Consider the following 25,287-nt stretch of genomic DNA (forward strand, 5'->3'; position numbering starts at 1 on the left):
ACTCTTTTGATAGTGTATTTGTTGGGCAACCTGAACGTTAAAATTACCAGTCAATAAAAAGCAGTCATAATTTGAATTGACGCACCCCATAAATTCTGCAAACTGATTTGACATGTGGGTGTGGATGGACATGAGGAAGTAGACTTGCTAGCAAAGAAAGCATTAAATCATCCACAAATAGAAATTAAATTAGCTTTAAGTAAAGCTGAATTCAAGAGAGTGATATAATTTGAAATAAGTAAGAAATGGCAAAAGTTATGGAATAGTGGGTCTAAAGGAAGACATATTTTCCAGATTCAGGAGTAGGCCTATGTTGGAAATGAGAGAAAAATATATGGAAATAGGAAGAAAGATGTCATTATTTCAAGACTACCCTGCTGAAAAAAAATAAAAAAATAAAAAATAGAACCCTTCCCAAAACACAATAGAAAATGTAATGGTTTTAACGGAAACTATAATGGCGTATACTGGTATGTGATGGATTCTGTTGGTGGGATGTTAAATCCTATTGGAAAAATGCCCAAAACACAAAAAGGAATTTTGTTATGGTTTTCCTGGAAAAAGCTAATGGTTTACAATGGTATTTTAATGAAAACCATTCAATTTTTAGCAGGTAATAATATGTCATACAGCATTAAACTATAGTCTTTATAAAATAGGTAAGCATGAATTGGGAAAGTGTGACAAATGTGGCGAATTAGAAACAGCGATGCATATTCTTATTGAGTGTTCTGCATATGAAAGGGAGAGATTTCAATTAATACAAGAATTAGGATGGGTGGGAGTTGATAATACTATTTCTTTAAAAGTATTGTTAGGAAACAGGTCAAGGCAATCAAGAGTGCGTGATATATTATTTAAATACCTGAAAAACACAGGAACAATAGATATAATCTAGTTTTTTATTTTATTTATTTTTGTTTCTTTCCTCTTCCTTTTGTATTTCTTTCTTCTAAATCTACGCACACTGCACACTCCAGATCAGTAGGTGGCGGTAATGCATCGTTGGTTTGCCAAACCGCCATAAAACATCTTCCGGCCAGCAGGCGGCTGTAGTGAGTCTCAGCAGCGGAGCTCGCGCAGAAGAAATCGGCTGGTTGTTTGGAAACCACAGTAAACTTGAACAGCAGCCGTTGGACTTCTTCAATAGCTAATACATCATTCACGTTCCCATATAAGACAGCGATAAAACCACGCGACTGTTTAGCATTAGACTTGTATACGTCTCAGATTTGTTGTTGTTGTGGTAACTTTAACGTTAGTTGAACATGAACGTGGCTAAAAGCGGTTATCGCGTTTTCTCTGCCAACTCCACGCCCGCGTGCACTGAACTCTCTAAGAAGATTACTGAGTAAGTATCCTGTGACCAACTTCTCAATATTTTTTAACAAGGATCTTGATTTGAGATGCTAATCTTGATGTTGTATGAGTGATGCTGCTGGGATTCTGGCCTGTAACGTTAGATAAGCAGAAAACACGACAGCCTGGCCTGGTTCTTCATGTCGTAATTTTGATATCGAATAATAAAAAATACTTCCGCCAGCTGCAGTAGTGTATACTATGTGGATTTGGACTGATAACTGTGGACGTTTTGTGTTAAGTGTGCTTACTGTGGGAGGTAAATGCAATGTTTTCTCCACATGAAGTGAACAGTGGGCTATTCATCACATAAGCTGTGCATGTGACTGACTGCTCATGGAAATAGCCTGCATTCATTGCAAATTGTGCCTGAAATAATACAATCTGTTTAAGCAGATTGTCATGCAGCTCAGTTTCAAAGTGATTTTCATGATAAGAAAGGTTTGGCATACCTGTGTTGATTTTCTGCTTGTGTGTGTTTGTGCAGGCGTCTTGGAGTTGAGTTGGGGAAATCTGTTGTTTACCAGGAGTCAAACAGAGGTGATCAATCATGCTTTATTTACACACATGAGTGACCCTTGGCACCCTGTCGCTTTTGACAATGGACCTAAATAGATGTGAAAATCTCTTTCTCATTACTGTACTCCCTTCACGCTTGCAGTTTTAAAAAAACGTCATCTGTATCTGTCTCAAAGTCAGCACAATTCATAATAATAGTGTTTAATAATTCACACAAAACTTAACAGGTCTCATTCACTAATAATTGCGTTATTTGTATGCACAGGAGAACTTCTTACAAAAAAAAATTCCACCTAATTCACAACATGAATGTCTTGTTAACCTCGTTCTAATGTTAATGAATTTAGACTATTCTAAATGAGCAGCCGTGCGCCCAAACTATCTCCATATAAGGGCTTTCTACACAGTCTTTACTTTACAGCCTTTCGTGACTCTCAGCAAACACGTGAAGCTCTCTAAAGACCCATTTGAGAGACATGCAGCTAGATTCTCAAATAATGCCAAAAGTGCCGTCCTCAAAACCAGTTCAAACAATTAACACCTTTAATATAGACCCAGATTACAGACCGCTGATTAGCCAGCTGTACGTATGTATCTGCGCTTTTATACAGGGAAACCTCACAACTCAAGCAGTAATGCTGCTTTTCTGATTTTTCTTACTTTTTCATATGTAATATATTGGGTCAAACTTTATTTTAAGGTCCAGTTCTCACTATTAACTACAACTTTAGCCTAATTACTGCTTATTAGCTAATAGTTAGAAAGGTAGCTGTTAAGTTTAGGTATTGGGTAGGATTTAGGATATAGAATATGGTCATGCAGAATATGTGCTTTATACATGCTAGTAAACAGCCAGTATGCTAGTAATATGCATGCTAATAAGCAACTAGTTAATAGTTAGAATTAGTCCCTGTATGCTAAAGTGTTACCATACATTTTAGATGAAATAACTGTGTAAAAATTGTCATCTCGACATGATTATATGGCCAGGCAGAGTATGTGATTATTTTTCTTTTTTTGCATTTGGGTTCAGTTCAGTTCCTACATTCATTTTTTTTTTTTTTTTTTCCGTGTGCGTTGAAGTTATTGGTGAATCATGTTTTGTTCTTGAAATGTGAGATTTTTGCATAAATACGCATATTTTATGCACAAATATGTATGCACAAGACCTAATATTTAAGATTGAGAAGCAAAATCAAATAAATATATTAAATGAATAAAAACATGCACAGTATGTGTTCAGGGAACATACATTTTCATAAATCTGAAGATATTAAAATAATGGGATTGTGTTTTTTAATGCAATTAATGTTATGGTGATTGGTGTATGTGATTAAATGGTCTTAACAATGATTAATAATGGAATGGAATGATGATGATTCTTAACAATTATCGTCTTAATAATAATGGTCTTAAAATAGGCTTTGTTTCTTTATTCAAACTATAGTTTCTTATTTTTATTTTGGGGTAAATGTTTTCATTTTCTTCCTGAGGTTCACCCAAACAGGTTAGTGTCAACTAAATAATCCATTACTATTGTTATTTTGATGTTTTTGCCTTTATCTGACAGAAACGAGAGTTGAGATTAAAGAGTCTGTGAGAGGACAAACAATCTTCATCATCCAAACCATTCCCAGGTGAGAGCGCCAGTGAGAGGCAGTGTGTTGAATCCAATTCAGGATAGGAAATCAGCATGCTTATTAAATTCTAGTAAATTCAGACTGTTTAAACTTATTTGTGCCTGTGAATTTTTGCATACCGCTATAGCTTAATTGCTGTGTTATTGTAATCCTTATCTTGCTTGTGCTGTCATCTATATATCTATATATAGAGCTGTTTAGAGCTAGGCCATGCATCAAATATTCACCGTATACTTGCCATGATGTTTCAGATTTTTCATGAGCATCATTGTACATTAAATTATATTTTTAATGTGTACTTTATTTGCCAATTCCTAGATCATTTGCCTTCCCTCATGTCATTTTGACTTTCTTTTTTTCCGTGGAACACACAAAGTGCAAAGTGAAGTCTACAGGGCATCTTACCTTGTCTTTTTTTTGTTTGCTTTTTTTGCTAAATTGCATGTCTCAGATTGCAGCTCTCGGCTGGCTTTGAAGCTCTTTAGAACAATTATCTAAAGTCCATTTGTCTGTGTCCGTCAGAGATGTTAACACTGCTATTATGGAGCTGCTGATTATGGCCTATGCACTGAAGACCTCCTGTGCCAAGAACATCATCGGCGTGATCCCGTACTTCCCCTACAGTAAACAGTGTAAGATGAGGAAGAGAGGATCTATAGTGTGCAAACTGCTCGCTTCCATGCTAGCAAGAGCAGGTAATGGCTTATAATGGCTGTCGTGTTCCTACTTCTCTTTTCGCAGTAACAGTCAAAAATGTGGACACCACAATCAGTCTTTATTATTATGGTTGGCTGCTTTTTCTTAACCCCTCTGCTCCAAATTAAAAATATCTATTTTAAAAATCGTTTCAGTTGACTGAAAAGAAATTCATGCATAATTCAAAAGATACATAAACCCTGTCCAATGTGTCTAAACATTATACTGATATGGTTATGTGTTACACCATTATGGTCCAGAGTGTTATTTCATCAGCTTTTAACAATTTTCAATGTTAACTAGGTCTGACTCATATAATCACCATGGATCTGCACCAGAAAGAGATCCAGGGCTTCTTTACTTTCCCTGTTGACAACCTGCGGGCTTCTCCATTCCTGCTGCAGTACATTCAGGAGGAGGTAGGCAGCATTTACAGCCATTAACTTCACTTTTTTTATAGTGCTGTCAAACAATTTATCGCGATTAATCGCATCCAAAATAAATGTTTTTGTTTACGTAATGTATATTGTGTATATTTATTATGTATATATAAATACACACACATACAGTATATAGTTTGAAAATATTTCCATGTATATATTTATATTCATATAATTGATATTATATATAAATATTTTAAATGTATAAACGTTTTCTTAAATATATACATGCATGTGTGTGTTTTTAAATATATGTATAATAAATATACACAGTACACACCCATATATTCTGTATACCAAAACGTTTATTTTGGATGCGATTAATTGTTTGACAGCACTACTTTTTTTTTTTTATATATAAATATAGGGGGAAAGAAATGTAATTTTTTGTTCTTCCATTTCTATTTTGAATAGATTCCTGATTATAGAAACGCTATCATTGTAGCAAAGTCCCCATCTGCTGCAAAAAGGTAACGGCTCCTGGAACTGTGTTGTATTGGTCATAGATAAAAGCAGGCCTAGATTGAAGTTACAGATTTAAATTGTTTTTTTTTTTTTTACATATTCTGATTTCAAGGGAAAATGTGGATGTGGATTTAAACAAAGTGTTAAACACAGATAAAAGCACAACATTTTAACTGAAAGCATTATAAATTAGACGGAAAAAAATGTAAAAAGAAAATTAAAAAGGAGATATTTTGAACACAAAAGATGATGTTTTGAAAGATTTTGGTAACCAAACAGTAGCCAAAAACCCCCCATGAAAATCAGTGGCTACCAGCAACTGTTAGGTTCCTCAAAATATCTTTTGTGTTCATCAGAAGAAAGAAATTCCACATGAGAATGACTAAATAATGACAAAATGTTCATTTTTGGGTGAACTATCCCTTTAACTGCGTACTTATAAAAATCATAATTTTATTCCTTGCACAAGCTAATGTTAAGACTAGCGCAAAAGTTGCATGGAATTTTATTTTATTTTATTTCAATTTTGAAGCTTGACAGACACAATCATTATTATGGAAAAGATGAGTAAAGGTCATTGCTCACTGAGTCCGAAATTTTCCTATGCGTTTTTTCGTATTCATCATCCTTTCCTATCAAAAATGCTTGCTACGGATGCAAAAACGCAGAAAATCGAAATTGATCCATATTTTTTTTATGATGGACGAAGGTTTCGGAGGCAGTGTGTAAATGTGATTGACACAACGTAAGGTTGTTGTTGTTTTTTTTTACGTGCAAAAAATTTGGTCGAGAATTTCGGACTCAGTGTTCAATGACCTTAAGTCTTAAGGAATGCTTAAAAAAAAAACCTTCAAAACTAGCCACTCACATAAACGTATAGTCAAGAGGATCATAAGGAACATCTCTGTATGTCTCCCCTCTCTTCAGGGCTCAGTCGTATGCGGAGCGTCTGCGTCTTGGTCTGGCCGTCATGCATGGAGAAGCACAGTGTTCAGAGTCCGACATGGCAGATGGGCGGCATTCTCCTCCATGTGTCCGCAACACCTTTGGTCACTCTGGCTTGGAGTTGCCATGTAAGAGTCACCACACTCTGAAGCTGCAGGTTGTTGCTGCACATCTCAGCAGCTCCAACCCAGTGACTAAGCATTAATGTTATTAAGAGGTTAAACCAGGATATAAACACAAACTAGATCAGGAAGACATTTTGTGATAGCCTTTCACCCCAAAAATCAAAAGTAACAGTAGGTAATGTTATTTTTCACAACAAAATGAAGTTTAATATTTACGGGACACTTTTTTCAGGAAAATGGAAGAATTTCAATCTCATCACAGAAATAAAAAAATACATGCATAAATATTAAACTATAACAAAAGTGCAAAAGCGAATGAACGAAAATGTGCTTAACTGTCATAAAAATAGTCTTTTTTGCAATGTGGTATTAATACCACATTGCAAAAAACACTATTTTTATGTTTATCCAAAGTAAATTTACAAAAATATATTTACTTTTCCTTTTGATTTTGGGGTGAAAAAAAACATGTTTTTGTAAGTTTTAGCTACAAAGTTCATACAATGAGCCTGTTAATTAAGGATTCGATTGCAGCATTCATCTTGCAAAATAGCTGATTCTGGAGATTAAGGAGATCAAGATAGGTCAAGAAGGTTTTTTTTTTTAACCTTCCCCCATTCATTTATCACTGTCTCTAGATGTTTACAAAGACTTTGTCTCAAAACCTACGAGCCACCTAGACAGCACTGAGTCTCCTCTGTTCTGTTCCAAACCTATTGAACAATCCAACTAAAAAAATACAACAAATACTCAAAAGTGACAGCAGGAATGATCAATCATGAAAACGCATTAATTGCATAATGCCAGAAAATTTCACACTGACAGAAAACATATCAAAATGAAGTCATAGTTTAAATTTTGTTGCATTTTTGCTCTACCTAGTGGTCCAAATGTTTAGAGCGCAACAACGTGCTTGGTGACTTTCATTTCAGATAAACAGCGCTCTATATTGTATGGTCTTCAGATTTAAAAAAGAAAATTCTTTAAAATAGATCTGTCTGAAGCATGTGTATATATAGACCAACAATTAAAGAATTACACAAAACATGTTATTTCCTTTGACAAAAATTTGATTCCATGACGAACAGTTCAGTTCTGGTGTGTTTAGATAGACACCAACCAATAAGTGAAACAGACGAGTCGGTCATCTAGGTTTTGAGACACAGTTATTATTTTCACAATTCCATGAGTTAATTGTTCTAGATTTTAAGATTCTCACTTATGTCTTACCTTGAGCGCACAGTTATCTCAGTATAGAAGTTAATTAAGATCATAAACACACATTTATTATATTTAACACATTAATGTATGAGCAGGTCCTGTCTTGGCCTTTGTCTACACACACATTGCCTGAGAGGAGTTCACTCCAAGTAGCTCGATGTACATTTATGGTTTTTGTATGGACTTTGACAATCCTGAAAAGACCCTCAATTTGCTCAGTTTCAAAGCACTAGATTCAGTGGAACTAAGAAAAGTTCATTTGAAAGCTTGTAAAATATTTTTTTTTGTCAGGGTTTGACAAGGATTGTTGAAGTTCCTGGTTTCATGTCTGTATGTTCTATCATTTGTGTGTGGATTTTTGTTTAACGTGATGTTTATTTATTGGTAATAGGCAAACAACAAGCTCCGTTCCCAGGCATAGAGCTCCCAAGTATGACGGTTAACTCTATTTGCTACCGATCACAGCAGTGAACACGCTGAAATGGTTCCTATTGCATGCGTGCAGTGGCTGAGGTCTCTCAGTGTCTGTGATCCCAGCACTCTGAAGCTCTTTATTTACCAAAAGTAAACCCAGTTAGAGATATTTATTCTGTAAATATTTCTGTTATGACAAGAGCAGTTCAAATGATTATATTATTTTAATAATATAATTCTAAACTATTATAAAGAGTAGGGGTGGTCGGTATGTCCAAAATATCACAATGTAGGTATTTTTTATATTATGCCAAGTCACATTTCTATATAATATTTTCAATATAAAGTTTGTATTTTAATGTCCTAATGCCAATTTTTGCACATCCCCCTAATTTACTGTTTTACAACTTAAAGGTGCTTCATCTTATACATTAAAATAAATAAAACACAGTGACTCTAAATTTGATACATTTTAAATCACTAGAAGCCATTGTAAAATAGCCGATAAAAGCACATATAATGGCATAAATATATCTACCGATATACCGCCCAGCCTAATGATTTTTACCTAATAATGGTAACAAAAAATGAATTAAGCTTCAGAGTGCTTCAGTCGAACAGAACTAAGAAGCCTCAAATGAAGTGCTTATTTTCAAATTCCATGTAATTACCATCGTTCAGAAATGGAACCATTGAATGTCTGTCTGAGAGAAATGCCTTTATTTGTGATCCAGGCTCATCTTGCCAATCAACACTCCATGCCTGCTTATGAAAAATCCCTAGACTAGAGGTTTTAAATGGTAGTCTTTTAGCTGCTTGTAACCAAGGCCCCTGCATCGTCTTGGAAACACATGACCTTAAATAAATAAAAAGAGGAAGGTGTTCACTGAAAGTTCATAGAGGTTTAGATACAGGGTTAATTTTAAAAAAGCGAATGCTTTTTGTTCACATAAGCTTGTAGAAGTACACAGAAAAAACAGTGTTTAGAAAATTTTAAAATATTTATTGTCATAAATAAATACTATCGTTGGCTATCAGCACTTGTTGGGGTCGTTCACACAGGACATCATTTTGCTTTCCATCTTTTTTATTTATTTATTTTTATTTTTTTAATTATTGATAGTCTACAGTATGTAGACAAGGCACTACACAGACGTAAGCCATTTATATTCATTGTCTCTAGTGCATGAGCACCACATTTTGAAGTAGTGATGCACCAAATGTATTATTATTAGTAGTATTTATTTATTTATAAATAACAAATATTTATTTAATATTTATTATTATTATTATTTATAAATCATACCTATTTATTTAATATTTATTACTAATATTTAATAAATATTTATTTATTTTGTTTTTGTTTTTACTAAAACATTGAATTTTTAATTTAGTTGAAAACCAAAGGCAAAAGTAAAGTTTTGGTAATTAAATATGGATGCATTTTAGTAATTAATTTTTAAAGTCATTCATTATTTATTTATTTTAAAAATCTGTTCAGGGTGTAGTAGTCTCAGATTAAAATTAAATCAGTTGTAGTGAAGTTCCTCAAACTTTTTAGTTAAGAAGTTAAGAATTATTAATTAGTTAAGAAACTTATTTTTAGCCAAACAAATATTTAATATTGCAACTGTACCATCATTTTTGATCATCTCTGCTGACGTTTACTTGTGTGCAGTTTTGGTCAGTGATTTCTGCCTTTTAAAGTTATTTTGGCTGGATCAGAATTGCTTTTTGTTTGCTGCAGTATCCAGCATTATCAGACAGCAGATCACTGTCTGTATTGGTAGTCGCTGCATTTATGTCACTTTGCATTTGCATAAAGATAATCTCTGCCACGTGACTAATCACTGCAGGAGAATTACGTCATCGTTATCATGCTGATTGGCTGATGACACAAGACTGTCATTTTCATTCTTATAAAAACTCTCCAAATAAACTTTTACTATAATATAATGAAAATTCCAGATGACTAAAAGTATAACTCCAGGATATTATTAACAGTAATTTTTATTTTTGTAAAAACAATGCGGTCAGCTTGTTTTTTTTCTTTTAACTGTTATCATTTATGTATTTTCAACGTGTCTAATTGTAACTAATATTTTTGCAAATTTTTGTTCAAAGCCATGGTTCCTCAATCAGTGAATGAATCAATCAATAGTGGTGAAACATTACTTTCACATTAATGTAATAAAAACCGTAAAAATCACCCAGCCCTAAGAAAAACACTGTTTGGTACATGTGGTTGCTGGTCCCTACATTTGCACCTATCTACTATAGCTCTTTTTAAGTCAAGAACCCGTCCTCTGTGAACGATGCCTTTCAAAGATGCTATTTTACAGAACAACGATTCCTTAAAGCAGTGGTCTATTGAATATGATTAGGAGAGAAGGTCTGTGAGCCTCATTAACCTGTAAAACTGAAGGTATAAATATAGAAAAGCATTGGGGGTCATGCTCTTGATGAAAGGCATGTGTTGAAGGCATGCATAACTCCTTTAACTCCCTTGTATTCTTAAATCGACCCACCAGTCTTCCTCTCTCTCACGTGATTACTTGGATCGGAGTGTGTGTTTTGGCTGTGTTCCTATTACCTTCCTTTGGATGAATAACATTAGCCCTTCTTGACCACTCCTGAGTTACAGCGATGTCCTGGAGTCTGTCATGTTGACTCGAGGACAGATTGATTGATGTGTAGTTTCCTGCACTGACTCTTAGTGTAAAACCTCTAGATGTTTGCCTCTATGATTGGGTATATTGGGGACCAAGAGATGATCATTTTGATTTCTGCATGGCATGAGTTTTTCATTCCTATTTGGATTGAATTGTAGGTGGGGTAAAATGGGAAGCATTCTCCAACAAATAAATTAGTGTTATGTGTAATTGGGTCCATGCAGGACTTTTCAAATTATTAAATGATACTTGTGTATATGGGTTGGTTGGGCCATTGCCTAAACTTCTAGGCCATTGCATAAACTTGAACCCATCTTACCCAATCTACTCTAATGATGGAATGTGATTGATTGGCCTATTGGTCTGCAAACAATTTCCTGAAATGATTTGAAAAACTAGTTGATTTTTGTCTTTATAGTAATGATGGCCAAGGAGAAACCACCCATCACTGTTGTCGGAGATGTTGGAGGCCGCATCGCCATCATTGTCGTAAGAAATGCGTATTTTTGGACTAGGTATCAGTGTGACAGTAATTTTTGATTGACGGGATGAGCAGTGTATGTTGTTTCTGCCCTGTAGGATGACATCATTGATGATGTGGAGGACTTTGTGGCAACAGCTGAGATTCTGAAGGAGAGAGGAGCTTATAAGATCTACATCATGGCCACCCACGGCCTCTTGTCTGCAGACGCCCCGCGCCTCATCGAGGAGTCCGCCATAGACGAAGTGAGTCTTTCAGCTCATTTATAATGCACGTCCATTGAGAAGTGAAGGGCTCATTCTAATTCTCCAAAAAAAAAAGAAGAAAAGTTTTTATTGAAATGAAAATTTTACTTGCTTTTACATGCTTCATGCATTTTCTGAAAAAAACAAAATAATAACTGTTATGATTCCATTAGGCTATGTTCACACTTGGCGTCTTTTTTGAAGCTGCCAGCGTTTGTTTTACATTATAATCCTATAGAGTAAACCGTGTTTTCAAAAAAGTCCTTAGCGCTTTTTAAAATGCCACTGCCAAGCGCCTTTTTGACAGCTGACGAATGACAAGGGAGTGGCGAGTCGTATCCATTACAACAAAAACAACAAGAAAAATGGAGAAGATAGCCAGTAGACAGATCATACCGGTTTCGGAGCACAAGGAGTTGTATGATATGAGCTAGTCTAAAATATGGCAACCGTGCATCATCCAACCGGAGCTCCTGGACTAAATTGTTGTAAGCACCATACTTTTTCCTTCCCTGTATAATGTTGCACACCCACAAACGTCGTTGTGAACCGACATTACCCTCCCCGTTAACTTCAAAAGCCAACTCGAGAGCCAACTTTTTACTTTTTCACGACATTTCTGCAGCACGCAGAGCTAGGCAACCGTTGCAGCTGTTGTTATAGCAACAAAAGATGCCCTCTGCTGCTATTTGTTACCAAAAGGCTGCCAGCTTTTTATTTGATTAAAGCGCTCTTGTCAGCTTTTTCTTGTCAAAAAAGACGCCAAGTGTGAACAAGCCCTTATAGCACAGAAGGGTTGAAATAATGTGACTTTAGTTACAGTTAGATTTTGCAAGGCTCTAACCAACCATAACCGTGTATTTAGGAATGGGGAAACATTGCGAAACTGCCATTCAAAGTTATTATTGACCATTAGGATTAGGGATGCACGATATTATCGGACCAATAATCGGCCGATAATGGCTTTAAATGTAAATATCAGCATCGGCCCGATATGAAAAATTATGCCGATATGTCTTGCCGATAAGAAGAATACATTAACTCACGTGTGCTCAGGGTGTGCTAGTGATTAGATCACGTTAGCATTGTGGCCCATTCTTGAAGCAAAGTTTTGCCTAAATGATAATTGAATTCACTGATTTGAATGACTGCATTTAAACTGAGAATGCAAGTACAGAATGACGCATTCGTTGTATGACAGAGTAAACGGTAATAGCACCTGCAGTGGAAGCTTCCCCTGGGTCCTAATGCCTGTTTGTTAAGGAGTTTTAATTCTGTAGGGGGCGCTGTTGGCCGCCTACTTATAAAATGAAAGCAAAATACACAAATACTATTTAGACTGTTTCTGATTAAATATATCAGTAATTGATGCCATAAAATGAGTATGTTTTGATTTAAAGGTCAGAATCTAAAGCTTACATGAGGAAAAAAAAAAATCACAAACATTACACTTAAATAATTTTGTCTGTACTGATTTATTCATTAATGTGAATTATGATGTATTTTTTAAACAAATCATGAGCTCTAAAAGATATTTAGAATTTTTACAGCTCTCTTGCTTTAGACCATTTACAAATATTAAATCATGAAATAAAATGTTAAGGTTACCACTGCATTTTTCTGAAAAAAATAAAAATAAAAAAATGCAGTGATTAATATAGTTTATTTATAGTTATTTTCAAATCTTCAAAATACTGTCATTATAAAATAACTTTATTATTGTTTATTTAGTTCTAACACATAAGTTCTTGTTAAAAACAAACCAAAATTAAAAATAATTATATATCGGCATCGGCTATCGGCCAAAATGAGTTGACAGTTTTCGGCATATCGGATATCGGTACAAATTCAATATCATGCATCCCTAATTAGGATGCATATGGAGGTCCCTGAATTAGGAAAAGAAGGTCATTCTTCAAAAAAGTTCAGCTGTAAAGCCCTGTTCACACCAAGAACGATAACTATAAAGATAACGATATTAGTGTCCACACCAGCGAAATGTATTATCTGTTTATTCTAATCGCACGTGCTTCTGCTGTTTTAAATTCTCGAGCTCGTTGTAGCAGGATGGATTCTGATTGGGTGTCAGTGTTTGTATCGTTCATCAGCTGGAAAAAATCATTCTGAAAATGATTCCAACGATATTGTTTCTCTGTGCCTTTATCATATAGTTGTGGTGTGGACTCTGCTATTCTTTAAAATTGAGAACGATTTTTAGAACTATATCTTTATTGTTATCGTCCATGGTGTGAACGGGCCTTAACTCTTTCCAATGAAAAAAAAAAAAAAAGGAATTAATTTAATAGACAAGCGCCATTATTAAGTCCATTAGCTGTTTAATTAGCATTAAATATTGACTTGAATAAGTGTATTAAATGCTGTAGCATGACCAAATGTTTGGGATATCTTTATGGTCTTTCAGGTGGTGGTGACCAACACTGTCCCTCATGAGGTGCAAAAGCTGCAGTGTCCTAAGATCAAGACAGTGGATGTCAGTATGATCCTGGCCGAGGCTATCCGACGCATTCACAACGGGGAGTCCATGGCCTATCTGTTCCGCAATATCACAGTAGACGACTAGCCAACAAACAGATGGTGAGGTGTAGAGTTTAGGGAAATATTTCCCCTCTTACACAATTGAGAGGTGTGCCAACACAGTTCCCCATTCCCAGCCGAACAAACACTGCAATCACCTTCATTTCCCAAATAAACACATTTTACTCTGCAAAACAATTAAAGTAAACTTGCATTGCCAAATTATATAGTTGAAGTCTAAAATAAATGAAGATATGAGCATAGATATGAAATGATGCAAAGAACATAATTTATGCAAGTGTTCACTTACCTTTTCACTTTTTTTTTTTAACCTTTAAGTGATACTCTGCAGTAAAATCAGCAGCTTTAGATTTACTGGTAAAACTTTACAATAAGGTCCCTTTGGTTAACATTAGTTAACGCTTTAACTAGCAACGAGCAATTCATTTGTTGCAGTATTTATTCATCTTTTTAACATTAGCAAATCAAAATACGGTTCATTGTTAGTTCATATTAACTGCAACTTTTTGTTGAAATTAACATGAACTATGAATAACTCTTTCCCCGCCAGATTTAAAAAAAAAAAAAAAAGCCACCGCCAATATTTTTGATAATTTTCACTAAAATTTCATGATCCCCAGAATATTTTCTTGTATAAATATCTGCACATGCAATGGATAAAAATAAAGAACAGAGCCTCTTCTTTTAAACATTCTAGCTTCAGGCGTTCTTTTTGAATGTAGGCAAGTGTCATAAAAAGCAACATTTTGTGCAAAAAGCTGAGAAAATTATATTGTTATCAAATACTACATCTGGATCATATTCAGTACAATGATCAAAGCATAGTTACAGTAGATGGCTCCCTAAAGTTCCCCTAAAGCTTCACAGTCCTTTACCACTTCCTGGATCGACATGCTGTATGCTGTAACATTATACTTTTGTTTTCTTTTGTATGCTGTTTACTGTTGATGATCACGTTATTTTTCATATGCTTATGATAAGATCACTCGTTTATGCTTCTGCTTCTGTATAACATTGAGAATTTGAAAACCCAGAAAAATTCCACGTTTGGTGGGGAAAGAGTTAATGAGTGTATTAGAAGTGTTTTTTTATTGTTAGTTAACTAATGCAGTTAACTATGGAACTTTATTGTAAAGTGTTACCTTTCTACTGTTATGGAAAACTGATGATTTTACTTCTTACCAGTATTTCTGGTTTATTTTGGTTTCATTGTACCATAGTCCCTTCAGAATGAAAGGGATAGTTCGCCCAAAAGTGAAATCTTTCATATTTACTCGTTTCATATTATTCTAAACCTGTATGACTTTATTTTGTCAGTGGAAAAAGCACAGAAAGCAAACCGTCTTTTTTTGCTAATATTATAAGAGTTTCCAGCATATTCTTTAAAATATTCCTGTTTTTCCATGCGAGAGTCATACAAGGAGTATGAATACAGTAAATATTACATTTTAATGGTCACGCTTTATTTTAAGGTCCAATTCTCACTATTAACAAACCATTAACTATGGCTTTTGCCTCAATAAACTCCTAATTTGCTGCTTATTAATAGTTAGTAACGTAGTTGTTAAGTTTAGGTATTGGTATTAGGATTAGGGATGTAGAATATGGTCATGCAGAATATGTGCTTTATAAGTACTAATAAACAGCCAATATGTTAATAATAGGCATGCTAATAAGCAGCTAGTTAATAGTGAGAATTGGTCCCTATATACTAAAGTATTACCTTTTTAAATTTTTGGGTGAACTATCCCTTAATATCTATGGTGCACATTAAGGAACCAAAATATGTTACAGAAAATGCTGGTTTCTGAGTGGTTTTGGTTAGTTGGTTGATTTGTATAATAAATGTTTACTCCAAACGAGCTCTAAATGAACCAAGTACTGTGAATACGTCTCTGTACTCCTACATAACAAAACTAAGGGAGCAAAAACGGCATGTTCCTCAGTTTCAGTGTGTTACATTTGTGTGCTATAATGTTAAGATCTGTATTGCCTGGTGTAGAAGAGAAGACTTTGGGTTTTATCTTAAATGAACCATATTAGCAATACTAGGCCAGTTATATACTGCAGATATGTTTAGCATTAACTAAATGCAGTATATTATGATCACTTGGCTTGTTAGCAGTGACATCCACCCAGTCAGATAAAAACATTTAGCTTTTGCTTCCTGATTAAACCTTAGAGGAGGCTGGAGCAGGATTGTAAAGCTGAATGGTAAGCTGATAACCACAATGCATGAGTTTTGTGTGTCAGGTAGACCTGGATCACTGGCGGACGGAGAAAACATGCACCAGCACTGCCCCCGCACGTCCCTGTACTTCCTCTGTGTGCGTTTGTCTCTGCCATCGAGCCATCATTCAGTGTTCCTTTGAAGCACAGCTACACTTCTTTCTTTTTAAAGTTGTCTTCCACTTCTCTGTGTTCCTCAATTGTACATTGACTAGCCATTTCCCAGTGCCTCACTCTGTGAGAGCGAGCGTGGTTGCTATGGCAACCTTATTCAGAGCTGTTCTAGCTATATTTTTGCAGTATAGTGCAAATATGGTCCAACCTTACGGAGAACATATGGTTTTGCTACAGTGTATTGTATCTGCTGTTGCTTTGCAATCTTATTTTTGTAAATAAACACAAGTGATTTGCTTCATGCTGCTCAGGTGTATCTTTATTGAAAAAAATAAATAAATAAAATGCGCAATGAGATTTGAAAATCTCCATCAGGATATGTTGTCATCGGTGGTCTTCGGTTTTAGAGGATGAGTTGGTAAAAGACCCTTTACTTGCTCTAAACTCCTCAGGTTTGGTCATATGACACTGAGGAGCTTAGACCAAGTCAAGGGACTCGAACAGAACTTGCGAAAACGTGTCCTTGTCACAATAAATAATATATTTTTTTGCATAAAGAAAATTGCATTTTTTAAAGTAATTAGAATAATTAGCATTGACATTATATTTTTGACTGTTACCATAATGCATCTGCACTTTTTTAAGTTAGATTTTCTGTTGTGAATGATGATGCCAATATCACAGTACAGTATTTGTTTTTATTCAGCATGAATTAAAAACAGTGCAATGAATACTACCATGATGTATACATAAATTAATTTAAAAATAAATAATTTGAAACATCTTAATAGTTTTACAATTTCAATTTTCTTGAAGTGAAACGCCACCCAGACATGTTCAACCGAAAATGAAAATAAAGAAAAGAAAAAAACTTTATTTTTCTTCTTCTTCTGTGAAGCATAAAATATATATTTGAGAAATTTTCAGTAGAATTCCATGGCCATCAAAATTATTTGGCTACCAACATTCTACCAAAATATCAATATTTATGTTCTACGGAAAACAAAGTCATGAGGGTGAGTAAATGATGACAGAATTGAACATTTTAAACAGATTTTGTGAGATTCACCAGACAGAGATCATTACAGAACTGTTTAAAATGATCAAATATTACCCTTTTATTGATGGTTAGAAATATAGCTTCATCAATGATCTTCTACATCGCAAAAGAATAATGATAGTTGTGCAAAGGTAAAAACCCATACCTCCAATTGTTCTCCGGCTGTAGCAGAGCTAAACCTCTGTTATCGGTGAAACAAAGCTGTGTTGAGAGAGCAGCACTTATCTCTGTGAGGATGGCTGTAGGTCAGAGCTGATGAACAGACAGCTGTGTGTTTAAACCTGGCTCAAAGAGGAACCAGACATGCAGCATTTAGAGGTCACTTCCCGCTTTTGGCCTCAGGAAACAATACACCTTGTATCTACTGTTCGTATGAAAGGGGAAATATTCACGGTTTGTGTGTATAAATGGCTAACTGTATTTTAGTTCATAGACATTTTGTGACACTTTATTACGTAGAAAAGTTGTTCCAAACCTGCATGACTGACTCAAAAAGAGATGTTAGGTACAATGTCTGATTTACTTGTTTCAGTGCAATCAAGATGCATGATTCATTTAGAAAAGATTCTTATGACTTGTGCTTTATAATACAAGTCTTCTGTGAAATAATACAGTGGCTTTCTGTATGAGAAACAATGAAATACCACAATTAAAATGTTTTCACCATTACATTTTTGCTTTGCTGCGTTGGCATATTTCGCTTGTTTTAAGTACACAAAAGTGTAGAAAGTGAAATATATATAAAAAAAATAAAAATACAAATTAAACTTAAATTCAAGAAAGTTGATGAAAACAAGCCTTAAAGGAATAGTTCACCCAACAATTTAAATTTGCTGAAAATTTCCATCCAAGATATAGATGAGTTTGTTTCTTCATTGGAACAGATTTTGAGAAATGTAGCATTACAACACTTGCTCACCAGTGGTTCCACTGCAGTGAATGGGTGCCGTCAGAATGAAAGTCCAAACAGCTGATAAAAACATCACAATAATCCACACAACTGCAGTCCATCAATTGTGGCCTTGTTAAGCAGAGAGCTATGTGTTTGTAAGAAACAAATCCATCATTAAGGCATTTTAACGTAACATTTAAACCGTCGCTCCTGGCAAAAATAGTCCATAATCCATAATAAATCTTCAATCTGTGAAAAAGTCCATCCCATATTGTTCTCTCACATCAAAATAAACCTAGAACAGTGTTGGACTGTTTTTGCTTATAAACGGTGCTTGATCTGTGAATATTTCTCTCCTGATTCAGACAAGACGACTTTTTCACTAGCGAAAGCAATGTTATGGATTAGAAAATGGATTTGCTTATCATAAATGTGCAGCTTTGGAGTTGTGTGGATGATTGTGATGTTTTTATCAGCTGTTTGTAGCTCAAATAGTAGAGCATGGCGCTAGCAACGCCAAGATCATGGGTTCGATTCCCAGGGAAAGCAAGAGCTGATAAAATGTAAAAACTTGAATGCAATGTAAGTCGCTTTGGATAAAAGCGTCTGCCAAATGCATAAAAATGTAAAAATGTAAATGTTTGGACTCTCATTCTGACGGCACCCATTCACTGCAGTGGATCCACTGGTGAGCAAGTGATGTAATGCTACATTTCTCCAAATCTGTTCCGTTAAAGAAACAAACTCATCCACATCCCTCTTGTTTGAAAATATATATTAGAATCAGAAAGGGCCAACAAAGGTTGCACTTCCTACACCAGCTAAGGAAGTTCAACCTGCCACAGGAACTGCTCACACAGTTCTGTTTGACTGTCATTGAGTCTGTCCTGTGCACTTCAATAACTGTCTGGTTTGGTTCAGCCATCAAATCAGACATCAGAAGACTACTATAGACAGTCAGGACTGCTGAGGACTGATCATGCGTGCCTCCCTGCCCAAACTCCAAGATCTTTACACCTCCAGAGTGAGAAAAAGGGCTGAGAAGTTACTTTAGACCCCAGACACCCAGCCCACTTTCTCCTTCAGCTGTTGCCCTCCGGCTGGTGCTACACTGAGCACCAGAACAACCAGACATATGTACAGCTTTTCTCTCAGGCAGTATTCAGTCTGAACAATCAATCTGTTATGCAGCAGATATTTCAGTGCAAAGTTGCATGATCCTGTTGCAGTTATATGCTGCATACGCAACATGCATAAAATGGGCCATACATTTCCATTCAATAGGTCATTAACTGACTGTTTTAGGAACTAGATTACATCCTGTTGTGTGCATAAAGAACAATGAGCCTTTGTTAAACAAAGCACACATTTCCTGTTGCTTTATTGTCATTATTCACTTCACATTATAGCATGTGAAGTGAAAAGCTTCAAGCTTCAAGTCTGTCGATGCACCACAAGATGGCAATATTTGACAATTCCTGTAGGATCCTCACTGCATACTTGCGAACATGCAATTTGAGCTGTGGCAGCCGCTTGATTTTTGATTGCTCCTTGGATTTTAGGACTGATAAAATTACATCTGGACACAATTTGACGACACTTCTAATTAGCTATTTGGAAATGATTAGACAAATATAAAATATATGAATGCATTTATAGTTAATAATATTTAAATGTTATTTATTTTAAATAGATTAGTATACTATCAAAAGGTACACATTTATTTACGTGTAAAGAGTGCATATAAGTGCCTTAAAGGTGCATACCTAAAATGTACATATTTTAACTTTTGAAGAGGTCCCCCTACAGAGTGTAGGAATGGAGGGTAAAGAAAATAAATCCCTCCATATTATAATTCCCATACTACAATATTTGTCATTCCATAGGTTTGAAGTCTTTCAAGTCTTTTCTGAACTCTTTGAAGTCATTACACACACACACATACATATACATAACATATTAATTATCTTAAGAGAAGCCAGAAAGCCTTTGAGGTGCCATTAGTTTTCTTTTATTTTTTCCTATGCATGTTACAGCAAATCAAAAAGGTACAAAATCCCCCAAAGAAACTGAGTTAAAAAAAAAAGGAAAAAAAAAAGACACCAGTGCATCATATGAGTTTTTGACAGAATAAAAGTGCATGTGCACAGCGCCAAACATTTTGAAATATAGACACGTTGACTTCAATACTTGTAATGCAATGATTTGTAAACCAAAGAATGTCATACAGTCAAATTTTAAATTATGGTAAAAAAAACATTAATGCTACGGCATTACAATATTGCAATGTCATAAAAGTCAGAACGTTTTGACATATACATGATTGAATATTTCAGTAGCTCTTTACACAGATCACACAACTAAATTTCAGGAACTCAAAACATTCAAGACATTCTTTGCACAAATGCAACAGTTCATTGTCCTTTGATCATTCTCCCCTTTGTCTGTAATCATTGCCCCTTTTCCTTCATCAATGCGGAGGATGCTGATTTTGGAGCAGAATTAGGGGAAGTTTCGCTATGTAACAAAAAACATCTTTTCATGCCTTCAAAGAACCTTCCGCATCTTTGCTTTGCTTCAACATTGGCATTGAGAAGCAACTCGACCCTTTCCGTTCTCGATAATCTTTTTCTTGCCAGCTTTAGGAGACGGAACAGCTGTTGGTCTTATTCATGGGTGGTCGTAGACTCATGTCCTTGGGAAAGGTCTCTCTGCGACGGCGCAAAGCCGGGCTGAGGCGGCTGGGGAGGTTTGCTTGCTGGAGCAGCTCCTTGAACACCTCCATCACGTTTTCATTTTCTTTAGCCGAGGCCTCCAGAAAACAGTTGTTCCAGTCCAGTTCCACCTTCACCAGAACGTCGTCCGCCGATACCCTTCGTTCTTGCATTCGGTCTTTTTTGTTGCCCACCACCACGATGGGCGTGAACTTGTCCTCCTTGACCTCCAGGATTTCCTCACGCAGTCTCTTGACAGCTTCTAGAGATTCGGGGTCGTCCACAGAGTAGACCAGGGCAAATGCATCTCCATTCTGGATGGAGAGCTTCCGCATGGCTGGGAAGGAGTAGCTGCCGCTTGTGTCCATGATGTTAACGGTCACTTTGACTCCAGCCACCTCATACTCCTTGCTGTGGAGCTCCTCCACCGTGCGCCGATGTTTGGGGTCAAAGCTGTCTTGTAGGAAACGTTTAATCAGGGCAGTTTTTCCCACACCTGCTGCTCCCATGAACACCAAGCGCACTTCTGTCTTTTCCTTCACTTCTAGAGACATGATCCCAATCCCAAAGCCAAGTTCTCTACTGTACTGGAAGCTGCAGACTTAAATAAAGGCTTCAAATTTCTCAATCTTTGATTGTAGCTGTTTCACAGAGTGTGAGAAATGTCAAACAGTAAGCTGTTGCAGCTGCATCTGTGATTTGTGTGTTCTCATGCCCTATTTATGGCCTTTCTCAATTGCAGGGGATTCCATGCCCTTTTCAGAGCTCGGCCAATCAGCTCGCAGCAGCATCTCCTGTTGTTAAACCACTGGCCAATCACGAGACACTATGCAGATGAGATACAAGCACTCGCTGTTGAAGGAGAGGTAATGTAGTAGAGAGCTGTCAGATGTGTTTTGCGCCTTGAATACGCCGGTTGTCGGGTGTTTTAGAATGAGATGTGTGAATTTAATATCCAAAGAGTTTGGATACGCATTTTGCCAGTTTTTTGTTTGCATGTGCAATGTAAAGTATTAGTGCAGCAGTAGTTCATCAGATTTTCAGATATATTGATATTGTATATAAATTCATCATTGCAGCAGATTTTGCCTGAAGTAACATAAACAGCAGCAGTCATATTAAAGCAGTATGCACACTATAGTTGTTCAAACTCTGGCGTCATGGGTGTTTTTCTTTACTTGCTGGCTTTCAAGATACCTTGTTTTGATGTACTAGAGTGTATCCTTCAAGGAGAAGGCAATCTTCTTGAAGAGTACAGTTGTTGCCAATAGAGTATTTCAAATCTGTCACGTACATGATTTGATTTTGGATGCTTGCTATGTTTTAGAATGGAAACAATATTGTAATGCTGCGAGCATTTTCACAGTTTTTCAAGGAGAAAGCCAGTTGCTTGGATTGTAAGTGGAGGAGGAGCATGGCTTTATTTTCTGTGTTGAAAAGAAAATGTTTAAGAAATGTATTAGCAATTTCACAGTTGCTAATTTGAAAAGACAGAAGCACTGCATCGATAGTTGGTATTAAAATTGTTACGAGCCAGGTTTAAAGGGATAGTTCACCCAAAAATGAAAATTCTGTCATCATTTACTCACCCTCAAGTAGGTCCAAACCTGTATGAATGTGTTTGTTCTGCTGAACACAAAGGAAGATATTTTGAAGAATGTGGGAAACAGAGCAGTTCTGGGGCACCATTGACTTCCATAGTATTTTTCTTTCCTACTGTGGAAGTCAATGGTGCCCCAAAACAGCCTGGTTACAAATTTTGTTCAAAATATCTTCCTTTGTGTTCGGCAGAACAAAGAAATTCATACAGGTTTGGAACTACTTGAGGGTGAGTAAATGATGACATAATTTTCATTTTTGGGTGAACTATCCCTTTAAGAGCAGCATATAACCCTTACCTGTGGTAATTTCACTGGTTTACTCTCCCCACCCCCAACACTCATGTGCTCGTATGTGCGGCTCAGCTGACACTCAAGAAGCTGTCGGTTCTTTCATGCACCTCGGCCACAGATGCTGGAATACCACTGAACATCTTTTCATTAAAGCTCTATTCAGAGCATGTACTATTACATAATAAACTCCATTGTGTTAAAATTGTCTCTTTTCTCTATATTGTCTTACATCTTTTTCATGTACGCTGCAGTTTCTCTCAGTTTTACCAATAATGAACACATTATTCACTTTGAAATTATGGTGATTTATTTCTATCTTCAGGAGGAAAAAAATAAAAAATAAATCTTGTCAGAAAACAAAAGACCCTGAAATAGTGAGAAATAGGAGTTCACTTATAACACACGCACACACATGAATGAACACATCTCTTATTTATTTATTATTATTTGAATTGTATGCATCTAATCAGAATCAGACTGATCTTTTAAACACTGTTTTTCTGATGTATAAAGATTCTTATAAGTCCAGTAAAATCGTTTTTATTATTAAATATATAAAATCTCAGATAACATTTCTTTTTTTAACATCTCGTGAGATCTCTGAAAGCCCTTCTGTTGAGTTTCCTCTCATGCCTGTTTCATTTTCCATTCAAGTAGAGCATATCTGTTCATGAAGCATATATGTAATAATGGGGAAATTCACAAATTTAAGTGATCTTGCATATTAAATGTGCATGCTTGCACATAATTTGCATTTTAATGATGCTTTTAATATAAACATGTAAATATGTTCTGGGGTTTGGATCCATAATTCAAATGAGTCTCAGTCAGAGGTTCAGGCAATATCTGATGGTATTGTGAATGATGAAAGGGTTGCTTTAAGGGCTAAAGGTGAACAGCTTTTTCTCTCCTCACTGAACAGTAATTTACTAATTAGATACATAAGGAAGAGACCTACTGAAGGATAATGTGCTGCATGAAGAGGTGTGTGTTTGTGAAGCATGTGGTGTGTGTTAAAAAACACCAGACTTAAAAAAAGACTCCAAGAGGCTGTAAAAAGTGATAAGTTGACTTAACTTAAAAAAATTGAGGAAACCCATTGCCTTAAAGTTATGAATTAAATAATAATTGAAAAAATAAATAAATAAAGTTAAGTGAACTTGACAATTCACTTAACTTATTTTTTTTTATTATTATTTACTTAATAACTTTAAGGCAACGGGTTTCCTCATTTTTTTTAAGTTAAGTCAACTTATCACTTTTTACAGTGACCCAGACAGACTGAGGACTGACTGGTCTCCCAAGTATCAGGTTTTATTTTTATGTGATATTTTTGGTAACACTTGATTTTAAGGTGTCCTTTCCTGTTACATGTACTTACTATTATAATAACAATAAATGATGCACAATTACATGCAAGTAACCCTAAGCCAAACCCTAACCATATAGTAAGTACATGTATTAATATTACTCAGTACTTAAATGTATAATTACACTGTAACAAGGACACCTTAAAATAAAGTGTAACCATATTTTCTTTAATGCATTTCATACATAATGGAGTAAATGAACCATGACAGAAGACACAATGTACTGCTTTTCTTTCAGCGTACAGGGTCAAATGTGAGTAGTTTCATGTTTCACAGCGTGTTTGTTGCCTGGATATGATTCTTCAAAAGATCCTTTTCCTGTTCCACATCTTTTATATTTACCATCGGCAGTGCTGACTGTGGATGTAGCTGAAAGACCCGCTTCAGCTGAAATGACACATCTGACCCAGACGTATCGCTGTGATGTGTCACCCACTTGCATCTGCATTTTATTATCCAGGATAAGTTGACAATCATAGAGCAGTAGTGAGAAGTGTTTCAATGTGCAGCAGTAGCCAATTCAGCTCAATGGCGCACTTATTCTGAACATTCATAAGTGGGTCAAGAGCACAGCAGTGGCCGCCAGTATGTTTTTTTTTTCAGCAGCCTTGGTTTCAGAAGTATTTCCCATTCATGTTTTACAAAGGGTCTTTAAAAATAGTTCAATAACTCACCCAAGCAGCTCAAAAATGTACCGCAAAAGAAACACTGATTTGAAGTTAAAAGGGACATAACACACATAGCTTCTGCCAATTTCATGGTAATCTTGAGTCCCTATAGAGTAGTATTGCATTGCTTCGTATCTCAGAAGAGTCTTTATTTTTTGCAGCTTTATAAAAGACAGATACAGCTGTACTGCTTCCCTCTTAAAACAGTCGAGCTCCTGGAGGAGGCGTGCTGTGGGCGGAGCTAAAGAGTGAAGAGCATGCGCTACTTTTTTTGCCTTTTGCGATTGTGTGCGAGCTGTGACAACGACATAAAACAGGAACAAAACTTTGACTTAAATTTACTATGGCTAACAAAATAACAAATGCCCATAAAAGCAATTTCGCCCTTTATGATGTCACACAGGGCCATACTCTCGAAAAAAAAAAAAAAAAACTTTTCGAAACGTATACAAGCCCTGAAGAAGTGTATTTGGCACATACTGTAAATACTCTGTCATATCTTGTCAGCTTGTTTTTTTGAGACTTTGGTCATGTTTAGCATGAGAATACAACTCTTGAAGAGTGTAAATA

General features: G+C 35.7%; 2 protein-coding genes across 4 annotated transcripts; one reads left to right on the forward strand and one right to left on the reverse strand.

Moving 5' to 3' along the window:
• The first annotated feature begins 1,048 nt into the window (after positions 1 to 1,048).
• Positions 1,049 to 16,427, forward strand: prpsap1 (phosphoribosyl pyrophosphate synthetase-associated protein 1). 3 transcript variants are annotated; one of them, XM_058766301.1, is made up of 12 exons: positions 1,049 to 1,351; positions 1,847 to 1,899; positions 3,449 to 3,515; positions 4,041 to 4,213; positions 4,518 to 4,633; positions 5,069 to 5,124; positions 6,047 to 6,192; positions 7,802 to 7,840; positions 10,915 to 10,985; positions 11,076 to 11,222; positions 13,645 to 13,817; positions 16,032 to 16,427. In XM_058766301.1, the coding sequence occupies exons 1-11, from the start codon at positions 1,269 to 1,271 to the stop codon at positions 13,801 to 13,803; spliced, it is 1,110 nt and encodes a 369-aa protein (XP_058622284.1). In that variant the 5' UTR covers positions 1,049 to 1,268; the 3' UTR covers positions 13,804 to 13,817; positions 16,032 to 16,427. The 3 variants fall into 3 exon arrangements, with proteins under 3 accessions (XP_058622284.1, XP_058622294.1, XP_058622301.1); XM_058766311.1 differs by having other exon boundaries at positions 16,036 to 16,427; XM_058766318.1 differs by lacking the exon at positions 7,802 to 7,840 and having other exon boundaries at positions 1,050 to 1,351.
• Positions 16,428 to 20,082: 3,655 nt separating this feature from the next.
• On the reverse strand, positions 20,083 to 21,439 carry rasd4 (rasd family member 4). The gene has a single exon (XM_058766340.1). It carries the CDS (start codon positions 21,339 to 21,341, stop codon positions 20,715 to 20,717), a length of 627 nt encoding a protein of 208 aa, XP_058622323.1. The 5' UTR covers positions 21,342 to 21,439; the 3' UTR covers positions 20,083 to 20,714.
• Positions 21,440 to 25,287: the final 3,848 nt, after the last annotated feature.

Source organism: Onychostoma macrolepis, chromosome 03 (genome assembly GCF_012432095.1).
Source record: "Onychostoma macrolepis isolate SWU-2019 chromosome 03, ASM1243209v1, whole genome shotgun sequence".
In the NCBI taxonomy this organism is placed as follows: Eukaryota; Metazoa; Chordata; class Actinopteri; order Cypriniformes; family Cyprinidae; genus Onychostoma; species Onychostoma macrolepis.